Source organism: Tasmannia lanceolata, unplaced genomic scaffold, assembly GCF_043159265.1.
Source record: "Tasmannia lanceolata isolate RefF3 unplaced genomic scaffold, GAP_Taslan_0.1 ptg000008l, whole genome shotgun sequence".
Taxonomy (NCBI): domain Eukaryota; kingdom Viridiplantae; phylum Streptophyta; class Magnoliopsida; order Canellales; family Winteraceae; genus Tasmannia; species Tasmannia lanceolata.
In genome coordinates, this window is record NW_027518685.1 from 65824836 (window position 1) to 65837720 (window position 12885).

General features: G+C 39.1%; 1 protein-coding gene across 1 annotated transcript; it reads left to right on the forward strand.

The window, feature by feature from the left end:
- Nucleotides 1–7994: 7994 nt before the first annotated feature.
- On the forward strand, nt 7995–8957 carry LOC143883741 (germin-like protein 8-2). Its single transcript, XM_077387061.1, has 2 exons — nt 7995–8144; nt 8370–8957. Exons 1-2 carry the CDS (start codon nt 8027–8029, stop codon nt 8924–8926), a joined length of 675 nt encoding a protein of 224 aa, XP_077243176.1. The 5' UTR covers nt 7995–8026; the 3' UTR covers nt 8927–8957.
- Nucleotides 8958–12885: the final 3928 nt, after the last annotated feature.

Genomic DNA, 12885 nt, shown 5'->3' on the forward strand with positions numbered 1-12885 from the left:
ATAAATCAACCAATGGGATCTCTCATAACTGTTATCCAATAGGATTTGAGCATTTAATAAGCACATGTTAATTAAGACATGTACACACCATAATATGGTGTATCTCATCTTTAATACATGTGTGTGCACCCTATGTATGGTGCTCTTCCTCCCTGTATCACATATAGTGGATCCAATCCATATCACACATACGATCAAATCTGAAACCCATATTGTCCAACAATCCATAAGGGTCTAGCGAGTTGTGAGTGTGATCGGCCCAGGGATCCAATGATCATTCTCACAGGGTCCACAATGGGCCCTACTGTGATCTCACGCAATGTAGTCCAACTACGATAGCATTAGGCAAGTGACCCCCACCATGACGTTACCCTGAAGAAGACCATTAGATCAAATTACCCAAATCACATCCAATGTGTAGTCCTTCCTCCAATCCTTCATTTACCGAGTTGGGTCTTGTGGAGGGTGGACATCAATTACCCCATGGGCTCACTCAATGGTATACCTTTCTATCTATCAAGCTTGGGCCCGCAAATGCATTTGCAGCTCCCTTTTGAAACAATCAATGTTTTTGAAAAACTTTGATAAACAATTTATCAAACGGATTGGCCAGTCATTATTTAATGGCCTAGCTGAGATCGAAATTGCAAATGATTTTCCTCTATGGGAGGGGTGGAGGATTCAATGATGGGCATCACTATTGACCCCACGGGTTTACCCCATGACCCAGCACTACCCGCTGGTAACCCCGGACCGGGGACTACTGTTAGATAGACCAAAGCCATAAGGTGCGCCCACAGACTAAAAATATCCCTCAGGTCTAAGGACATATCCAAGGGTCCTGTCTGACAGAATAACCTTATCCAATTCCTTGTCCACAGGTTATTCTACGAAGCCATCCGTTCAGTGTGTGATCCAATCATTTCGCCCATTCCACCTACTTAGAATCAACTACCTCAGTGACCTAGATAGGCCACCCCAATGCGTATATGGAGGCAGGTTCGATTCTAGTTGTGTACAGGTACGAGATGTCCAATCTCAACCCCAACCAAGAACATTCTAGGTCTGCAAAGAACCTGAAGATCATATCTCCCCACCACATAATCTCAATGTGCATGACCTATCCTACGATGCTACCTAAGGATAAAGGTGTGCCTAGAAGCACATTAGGTTAATGGTTTATCTATCTTTTAAGGGTTTCTAACATCTAAAACCTAAGGCTCCATGGGTTGACCAGTCTCATGCTTGGGTTGCATTCATGGAAGAGAATTGTGTCTCCACCCTTAAACAATTGGGCATATAAGTTAATAATATATTGTTGCCAGGCATATTCTCACGATTCACTCCAACAAATACCCAATAGATGTCATGTAACAATAAATAATAGTTGCAACATTACAACAACTGGATTTTGATTAGGGCACACACCCTAACAATGACGGCTTCTGAATGCGCTTTACCCAGATTCCCCATAAACCGGCTTAAAACTCCAACCACGTAAGTAATTTTTGGCCTAGTATATACCATGGAAAACATCAAGCTCCCGACAAGGGTAGCATATGGGATTCGATCCATTTTCTTCACATCCTCTTCCGATTTTGGGCACTGATTGGAACATAACTTAAAGTAAGCTGCTAATGTGTCTTTATCGGCTTAGACTTGCTCATCCCAAACCATTCAAGCACCTTTTTTATAAACATCTTTTGTGAAAGCAACAAAGTTCCAAGGATAAAAAGAATGGAACTTTGTTGCTTTCACAAAATATGTTTGTAAAAAAGGGGCTTGAAAGGTTTGGGATAAGCAAATCTAAGCCGATAAAGCCATCATCAGCGGCTCACTTTAAGATATGTTCCGATCAATTCCCAAAATCGGAAGAGGAGATGAAGAAAATGGATCGAGTCCCATATGCTAGCATTGTTGGGAGCTTGATGTTTATCGTGATATGAACTAGGCCGAACATTGCTTATGCGGTTGGAGTTTTAATCCGGTTTATGGCGAATCCAGGTAAAGCACATTCGGAGGCCGCCAAATTGGTGCTTCGCTACCTAAGAAGTACTACTGATTATGTTATGATATATGGAAAGGATTCGAATCCGTTGCATGATTTTGTTGATACAAGTTATGCTAATGATATGGACAAAGAAAGATCTACTACGGGTTATATATTTAGGTTTGGGAATGGTCCTATTAATTAGATGTCAAAGCTGCAACCAACGGTTGCATTATCCACTATCGAGGCATTAAGTTAAAACCTATGGATTTATTTTGTGATAACATGAGTATCATTTATTTGGCCAAGAATTCAATTTTTCACAAAGGACCACATATATATCGGTTCAATATCACTACATTTAGGAAGTCATTAAAGATGGAAGGATCTATTTGTTGAAGGTGTGAACCAAAGAGAATGTGGTGGATATGCTCATAAAGATGGTTCAAGGAGAGAAGTTATATTGAAGTTTATCTTCCCCCAGTCTCAAGAAGGAAGGGTTGGCACGCTGGTGATTGTGCATCAAGGTGGAGATTGTTAAAATGGTGACGCATGAGCACCATTTTTTTATTTCTTTTTTCGAAGTCGGTATCTCTTGGTCTTTTAAATGGGATGTTTTCCTTGCCTCTCTCATATGGTTTTTTAAAGACAAAAGATAAATAGGGTTTAAAAAAGGAGAAGAGTGAGAGATTTGAGAGGAGAAAAGGTTTAGACAAGAAAAGAGGGGTTTCCTCTTGGGGCTTTAGGAGGGCTTTGTGGTAAAGCGAAAACAAGTTTCTTCTTCTTGGTTTTCCAAGGTGTGTTCCTCTTCTTATGGTGTGCCCATCAAATGGATGGTTTGGATCTTCCTATGGTGTGGCACGTACAGTACTTTTTGGCAAGTGGGATTGGAAATTAGGGATCTGCTAGGGACTATCGATCAATTAAATGAATCTGAGAGCAACCACCTTTGTCCTCAGGTTAATAAAATGAATAAGACAAAATCTTAGCCTGTGTGGGTTGTGTGGCTACTCTCACATGCAACAGCCAAGCCGCAACATGCCTGAAGTGATTGTCCCTAGTAAATCTTTAGTTTTAAACCTAACATTTAACAAAGTAAAGTGATTGTCGCCAAAGGATGTGGGGCGGGGATGGGGATTAGATATTCCCCATGGGGAGGGGAGGGGGATTCCCCATGATCCCCGCAGTGGGGAGGGGAAGGGGAGGGGGAAAATTCCCCGCATAGGGCAAGGGGTAGGGGACCCCAACATCCGGCCCCGACCCGCCCCGTTGCCAGCCTTAAGAAAGATCTCTCAAGGAAGAAGATGCTAGTGTGTTTAAATCTGTCAGTGATAACAAACTGATCTTGATCAGTTCTTCTTCATGCATTCAACAAGAAAATAATGGAATGAAGAGAAAAAGGACTATAACACTAGTCTACAATTCCAATTCATTAACAAGGAAAGAAAGAATAAAGGAGAAGAGCCTCTCTCTCTCTCTCTCTCTCTCTCTCTCTCTCTCTCTCTCTCAAATCAATGTCATTCTCAGAAATGAAATGAGATTGGCTTCATATAGACAGCCCTTACAACTAACATCAACCAACATAACCCCCAATGGTAAAGAGACTAAAAAAGGACATGTATAATAATCAAATGATTAATAATGATGACTACTAAATATAACAAAATATGGAAGGACAATAGTATAATAACATTACTATTGCAAGTAATGGTGAAGCAGATGCACCAAAGGATGTAGTGCATCACACTTGCCTTCTTAGAAAGAACTCGGCCCTGAGTTCACATAAATTCCACCCGGGAATTAGTCCACCTGGATCAAAGATGAAGATATACACACCCTCGTCCCAAGGAATATAACCTCCCACCTTAATTCTCTTATTGAGTTGTATCTTACCATGTGATGTGCGTGGGCTAGTAGAATACCTATAATCCCCAATTCAATGTCTGCTGAATATGACATATGTGTAGTAGTCCGCTGTTTAAACCAAATATGACATATGTGTAGCAGTCCACTATGTAAACGTATCATATATAGAATTGACAACCATTAGCCCCATCTCCTTCTCTTTGAAATGACAAGTGTAAGGGCCGTCTCTCTCTCTCTCTCTCTCTCTCTCTCTCTCTCTATCAGCATTAAAATCATTAAATGTTAAAAACGAAATAAATGTAAAGTGTAATGATAAAGGGCGGTGAAACTTTGAGAAATTCGGGTGATAGAATTTTTTTTTAATACTTTATAGGTTCTAATAGTTTATATAAAAATAAGCCATGGAAAATATTAATTATAAGGGCCGTGACTACAAGGTTCTAATTCTTCACACGCACACACATGCACACGCACGCACGCACTAGCACACTGGCGCACACGCACATAGGGATTTGCTAGCATTCATCGCAGAAGCCATTTTACGGCTGCGCTGTTGTATGTGAGGGCAGCCACCTCGTGAATGAAGACAAACTCTCACATCGCGGATGGTCTGTTGATGGATGCTAGCAAATCCCTACGTACACTCACACACGATATAGGTACTTAACTTTTAAAGAGGCAATTCCTTAATATTCTATTTGTAGATACGATTAATTTAAAATTAACCTATTTACACATTATGCCCCTTCGTATTTGATTGTTTAAGGCGTTCATATATTTGGCCCGATTGCGGATGGACCATTGTTTCAAAAATCTCCATTGTGAGACAATCTTAGAATCTAAATTTATGGCATATAAATGGATGAAAATGAATTATTGTAAGTTTAAAAAAAAAAAAAGATTAGCGGCATTAACTTATCTATTTTAGGAATGTTTTAAAAGATCAAGAATGGTAGGGATTATTATTTAAAAACAAGAATAAGTCGCATCCTTAGCGAATTCATCAGAATGATAATCTCTTCAAAATTTGGGGAGTTTTCTTAAAAAAATTGGACCATTTACAAATCCTAATTATAAGATATATAAGACCATATGTAGATACATAAGACATGAGAGATATAATAGCTTATATTACGAAATTTTATTAGTTTTTTTATAAACACATAAGATATAAGAGATTTACTCTTGGCATTTACACTTATCTGTTCAGATTGTATAATTATCTTCGTCATATGCAAAAGAAAATTTAGGGCAGAATGTGAAATTCTCATCATTTTTATTTGTACCATGAGCTTTATCTTAAATGCGAATGATTTTTTAAATTAAAAGAAATTTTGTGTAGTTGTTTGATTTTTTAACTTTTAATAATTTATGGACAAAGGAAGATCTATTATGGGTTATGCTAATGGGAATGGTCCTATTAGTTGGATGGCAAAGTTGCAACCAACGGTTGCCTTATCCACTATCGAGGCCGAGTACATGGAGACAGCGGAAGCTTGCTAGAAAGTAGTTTGGCTTCAAGGTTTGATGGGTGAGATTGGCATCGAGTCAAAACCCATGGATTATTTTTTTGTGATAACATGTGCATCATTTGTTTGGCCATGAATTCGGTTAATCACAAAAGGACCAAACATATATCGGTACAATATCACTACATTCAGGAAGTCTGATGGAAGGATCTATTTGTTGAAAGTGTGAACCAAGGAGAATGTAGTGGATATGATCGTAACGATGGTTCAAGGAGAAAAGTTAGATCGAAGTTTATCTTCTCTCGGTCTCAAGAAGGAAGACTTGGTATGCCGATGATTATGCATCAATGTGGAGATTGTTAAAATGGTGACGCATGAGCACCAGTTTTTTCATTTTTTGTTTTTTTGGAGCGGGTCTCACTTGGTCTTTTAAGTGGGATGTTTTCCATGCCTCTCTCATATGGTTTTGTAAAGGCAAGAGATAAAAAGGTTTTTAAAAAGGAGGAGAAGAGTGAGAGGTTTGAGAGGAGAAAAGGTTACTACAAGAAATGAGGGGTTTTCTCTTTGGGCTCTAGGAGGGCTTCTCTGGTGAGGCGAAAACATGTTTCTTCTTCCTGGTTACTTAGGGTGTGTTCCTCTTCTTTCATTCTTCATTTCCATTAGTTTTTCCTTGCAACCCTAGCATAATGTTGGAGGTTTTTTTAAGGGGATTTCTCCTCATACTTAGTGTATAGATTTGGGGGTTTTTTGTGATTGTATAGAAGGTTGGAGAGAAGGGTTTTTCGGTGGTTTTTACAAGTGTGGAGGTAACGTTGTGCTATTTGGTTTGAAATAATGGACCTGTGTTACCTTGTCGTTGGATGTAGCCCATTATGGTGAACTGCATATATTGTTTTCTTCTTGTGATTGCTTGTGATTTATTTCTTTTGCTCCTCTTAAAAACTGGGCTGCTGTTGGATCAAATATCAAGGGGGTACCGCCCACATGGGACTTGACCGTCGGGCACCGTATTAAAACTCTTGTTTTATAATATTGTAAAGTAGTAACGGTTTGCTAGAAGAACTCTTAATTTGACAATATATTTTCTGAATTATAGTTTATAATGTAAAAGATATTAACAAGGGAAAAGTGTTTCTACTCGGTCAAAAGTAGATAACGTCGTCTACTACGTCGCATGAAACAAAGTGGGCCCACATTGCTTGGATAATCCAGAGCATTCATTTGTTAGGCCCTGAGATAGATAGGGTGTGCCCTAAAAATCAACTTCAAACGATCATCCTAACCCTTCAATTTGTGGAGGTTAAAAATGGGAGGTTCATAGCCCTCCATATTTAACCTCCACAAATAGAAGGGTTGGGATGATCTTATGGTTTTTATTTTATTTTATTTTATTTTGGCACACCCTAACTATTGCGATCAGGACCCAAACAATGTGGGCCCCACTGTAACTTTGGCCGACGGAGTAGATAACGTATCTACTCGGCCGTGTAGAAACACTTTTCCCTATTAACAATTAGATTGGTATGGTAATTCCATCACAATATTATCCGAAAACATGAAATTGTCAAAACGATTTCCCGAAGGAAATGATATATTAAGACGTTTTTTGATAAATTTGCCATCAGTGGATCAGGATCATCCTATCATAGTTTTAACGTAGATGATGGATGGATTTTTTATGTGAGTGGGGGTCCACCATATCAACAGCTTGAACGACAGAAAATCGACACCAATTATTTCTCAAATCGCATATTTGAAAAACATCCAAATGGTCAAAGGAGTTTAAAATATATTTATTTACCATTTAACCAAGTTTTGGCAACTAATCTTTAATAGCGAAGTAACGAAAATAAAATTTTTTATAGATGCTGTAAGTTTTTTTATAATTACAAGTGAAATTTTATTTTCTACCCCATTCCTCCGCATATCCATCCTTTTGTTTGTGCTTTCTTGGAAATGACTATTTTCAGGGAAAGGCAAACAAAAGGTGGAAATATAGCCATTCTTAAGAAAAGATAAACAAGAGGAGGTGGTAATGCTGAAAAGGGGTCGGGAAAAATCAATTTCCTAATTAGAGTGGTATTGGCCAACCTTAAAAAAAGGTCTGCAAATTAGCAATCAAATGGGTAGGTATAAATAGGGTAGGCATTGTTCGAGACCATGTGGGAGATCACCCAGTTTGATTTCAGCATGTCCTTCGCTCGGCTAATAGGGTAGCGGACCGTTTCGCGAGAGATGGAGTAAATTGGATCTTTGATTTTCTTCCTCCATAATATGTTGTTTCTTATTTTTCTTTGTCTGTACTCATGACCAGTTGGGTGGTGGGGCAAGCCCCACTTATTAATTTAGATCTAAGCATTTAAAAAAAGGGCAGGCATTTTTCAACTCAGATAAGTTACATTATAATTTAGTTACGAAAAGATTGTTTCAACTTTCACAGAAAAAAGAGTCTGACGACTGCTTCTATTCTTTGCGGGGAAAGATCTACTTGGATGAAAAAAATAGATTAGATAGCGTAGTTGTTAAACCATATATTGATTAAGTTGTAACAAGACCATTTCCATGAAATCACATGACACTTAAGCCATGCATCTATTTCTCTCTCTCTCTCTCTCTCTCTGCCTATAAATATGCACCCATTCTAAGCTTCTTCCACACCATCAAAACACTCGCACCCAATACTCCTCTTTAGATTGATAAAATGGAGAAGGCTACTCCCCTCCTTGTACTTGTACTCCTTTCCTTGGCATCTTCTCTTACCTTTGCCGCTGATCCCAGTCCTCTACAGGACTTTTGTGTTGCTGACAATATGTCTCCAGGTACAAATGCTTTTTTTTTATTTCTCAATTTAACTTCCATTAGTATCATGATAATCACGTGTTTGTGCAAACCCAATTCCATTTTTGGTAGGTATTGTGGGGTTTGGCTAGATGACTTGAGAAATATTGTTATTGCATTTACTCTGCGTGTGGACACCGGCCCTACGTGCATGGGTTATGTTTTTTTTTATTGGCTGATCTTTTTTTGATGTTTTTCCTTCTCAGTGTTAGTCAATGGCGTGGTTTGCAAGGACCCAATGCTCGCTCAGGCAAGCGATTTCTTCTTTCCAGGGCTTGACATGCCACGCAACACAAATAACCGAGTTGGGTCCAATGTGACAGCAGTGAACGTGGTCCAAATACCAGGACTCAACACTCTTGGCATCTCCATGGCTCGCATAGACTTTGCACCCTACGGACTAAACCCTCCCCACACACACCCAAGGGGCACTGAGATGATTGTAGTTCAAGAGGGCACCCTCCTCGTTGGTTTCGTCACCTCTAACCTTGCAAATGGCGAAAATCGGCTCATATCAAAGGTCCTCAATAAGGGTGATGTGTTTGTGTTTCCAATAGGTCTCATTCACTTCCAATTCAATGTTGGACAGACCAATGCGGTGGCCATTGCCGCTCTGGCAAGTCAGAACCCAGGTGTGATCACCATAGCTAATGCCGTCTTCGGATCAAACCTGCCCATCTCCGATGATGTTCTCGCCAAGGCCTTCCAACTTGACAAGAAAGTAGTTGATTTTCTTCAGGCACAGTTCGGGCCCAAAAACTAGATGACTACCGACAAGGATCCCATGCATTAACTACCATAGTGTATTGGAATATGCAAACTTGATGTTTGCATTTCTTAAAAGAGTAATAATAATACAGTCTGAGTATGTCACTGGGGAAATCAAGGGATTGATTGACTATACAATCTTGTTTTTCATGAATTCGTCTCTCTCTCTCTCTCTCTCTCTCTCTCTCTCTCTCTCTCTCTCTCTCTCACACACACACACACACACACACCGATCATGAAGTCTGCAACAGGATGATCCTAACCCACTGATGGGAAACATAAAGTCAAAGTGAAGCCCAAACTTAAAGCGAGGGATACACTACACATTCTGATGGTTATCTTTTATAGTTCATCACAAAGAAATTCACATAGGGTTCATCACAAGTGATTTGGAACCACACAAGGACCAATGTGAAGTAAAATAGGCATAGAATGAGTAATCAGAGAATCATTTTGCCAAGATACGAACCAAACAGGATCAAATCACATCCCGAGACTAAAAATGTAGCTGAAACTGAAACATGCAACGAGAAGCATGGTCGCGTATTTCAAAAGTTCACAGTGGAGATTTACAAGCATGATCAAACACAAGTAACTAAGATCAAAATATACGAATGAACAAAGTCGCGATATTCAAAAGGATTCATATATCACGTGACATAAACGATGTCTTCATCATAGTAGACCAAAACTGAAAATTAGCACCTTTAAACAAACGAACGTTTTGCTGAAAACTTGAAGAATTGGTATTGCCTGCCATATTGCCAACTTACCGAACCCGTGCCGGTCTTCTTTCGAAATTGTCCCCAGCCTTTCTGCTCTGATACCACTATGTAGAATTTAAAGAACAAGTAATACAGAAACACAGAAGAGAACAGAACACAAAAGAACTTTATTATATTGCTGAATGTATTTAACACACACGAAATAGCCTTTCAATAAGACTTTGACTTTGTATCTCGCGGCCAATCCATAAAGCATGTTTCCTATCTACTTTTAACCGATACAACACTACTCCAATCCGGTGTCTCTCTCTCTCTCCAACGTGCATGAACTGTTGGTGGGCCCAATAATTAATTTGTTTTAATTTGTGAGGAAGGTAGGTCCCACCATAGGATGATCCAAACCATCCATTCGATGGCCCACAACGTAAATAGGTTGCACCGCGAAATATTATTTCCAAAGCTCTGATCTAAAGAGAAACCTCTATAGATTTGAGGGTTGCGATCATCCTTTGAAAATGATATTTTGAAAATGATATTCTGGAGTGAAACCTATTTAAGTTGTGGGCCATCGAATAGATGGTTTGGATCATCCTATGGTTCAGGTCTTACAGTAACATTAAGGCCCAATTGTAGGTAGGGGTGGTTATTGGGTTTAACCGAACCGAATAGACCGAAATTTGGTAACCGAAATAATTTCAGTTACCAAATTTCGGTAACCGAAACCGAACCGAATAAAAATTCGGTTATTCAGTTATAACCGAATAACCGAATTGTAGGAGAAATAGAGGGGAAAAATTAAAATCTCGGTTTGGATCGGAGGGCTAGGATCATCCGATCAGAATGATTTTTTGAGCACAACCTAATTAAGTTGGGATCAATCAAATGGACGGTTTTAATGGACGATCAATCAAAAAAAACCAAAACCGAACCGAACCGACCAATTCGGTTCGGGTATTCGGTTTTAACCGAATAATGCTCACCCCTAACTGTAGGCCCCACTTATATTTTTCAAAATGAACTGTACGGTCCACACAATAGGAGGATCCAAGCCGTTCATTTGATGGGCCGCAACGTAAATAGGTTGTTCCCCCAAAATCATTTCCACGGGATGATCTCAAACCTCCGATCTATAATATTTTGGGGTGCAACCTATTTATGTTGTGGGCCATCAAATGGATGGTTTGGATCATCCTATGGTGGGGCCTACCTTGCTTGATGTAGTGTTGTACAGCTGTAGAGTAGAGTGGGGTGATTTTATCCTGGAAGGGGAGAGAAAAAGGAAATGACTGCTTCGTCGGTAAAAAGTAGATGGGAATCGTACTTTATAGTTAGTGGGCTGTCAAGAGGGAAACTAGCCTCCAAGGGGGCCGTCAAGGGCGAAAATATCAGCGCCCTAAAAATAAATTAACATGCAAAAGGAGTTTTGTATGCTTTCTAGATGACTATACGATGGACTTGAATTAGGTGGGCCCCACAAGTTTTTAATTACTTCATCTAACAATCTCGCAAGGGGGTTTTCCACATCACAAGTTCACAACTACCTCGTCACCTAGTTTAGTGAAATGACGTATACTCAGCTCAACAAATCAATAATTAGTGGGAACAGAAACTTTGAAAATGTATAAAACTGGACGTGGCATGGAACTGCATTGTTCTCTGTCGTTGGAGGATACACATCCTTGGATAAGCAATTCTTTGGATTGGCCTCCTTTCATATATAATTTCAAGACGAAAATGCTAAAATGAATGGTGCCCTTGCAAAAAACCATCTGCATGGGCGCTCCTATTGGGACTTCTGATCAAGGTGGATTTCTTTTTCCATTAATTTAATATCTGTCCGTGCCATTTTCATATTTTTCTGTGCTCTTTCAAATGATTTTTGTTGGGATGGACCAATGTGGAGCGACCTTTAGCTGGTTTTTGCAAGGCAGCCATTCCCATTATCATTTCTCTAATTTATATATGGAATAAACCCCTTGGATTAGCTACATATAGAGTATGCCTTTCCCGCTCAATAAGTGGTGCCCTTTTCAAGATAAATAGGGCATTAATTAAAGGGAAAAATACAGGATACATCCCCTCAACTAGGGCGAAATTCCACTTCTAACCCCGTGGTATCGAAGGTACCAAAGGCAACCCCTCAACTTTCTGACATTTTTAAGTAGATCCCCTACTTTTCACCCTATAGTTCAAAATCCATCAAAGACACCCCCTAACAATTTATTCGTTCCTGTACACCCCGTCATATAACAAGCATTATTGAAAACTAAGGGGGTGTCTTTGGTACCTTTGATACCACGGGGTTAGAAGTGGAATTTTACCATATTTGAGGGGGTGTATCTGTAATTTTCCCTTAATTAAATTATCCAACCTAATGAAAGTCCAGTTGGGAAAAAAGATGTATTAGGTAGTAGTAGATATACTATTGGAGCCATATTGGTACAAATATATAGATAAGGGCGTCTTAGTTGCCCCCAAAATTTATGATATTAAGTTATTGAAAAAATCGTTTTTAAATTCTTTAAGACGTTTTTTGAAAAATTTGCCATCAGTGGGTTAGGATCATCCTACCATAGTTTTAGCGTAGATGATGGATGGCCTTTCGGTGTGAGTGGGGGTCCACCAGATCAACAGCTTCAACGATAGAAAATCGACGCCATTTTTTTTTCTCAAATTGCATATTTGAAAAACAACCAAATGGTGAAAGGAGTTTAAAATATGTTTATTATTTTATTTACAATCTAACTAAGATTTCGCAAAGAATCTTTAATAACGAAGTAACTAAAATAAAAAATTTTAGAGATGCCATAAGTTTTTTTTAACAATTACAAGTGAAATTTTAATTTCTACCTCATTCCTCAGCATATCCATCCTTTTGTTTGTGCTTTCTTGGAAATGACTATTTTCAGAGAAAGGCAAACAAAAGGTGGAAATGTAGCCATTCTTAAGAAAAGATTAACAAAAGGAGAAGGAAATGCTGAAGAGGGGTCGGGAAAAATCAATTTCCTAATTAGAGTGGTATTGGCCAACCTTAAAAAAAGGTCTGCAGATTAGCAATGAAATGGGTAAGTATTTTGGGAATATATACATGGTATAAATAGGGTAGGCATTGTTTGAGGCCGTGTGGGAGATCACCCAGTTTGATTTCAGCATGTCCATCCCTCGGCTAATAGTGTAGCGGACGGTTTTGCGAGAGATGGAGTGAATTGGATCTTTGGTTTTCTTCCTG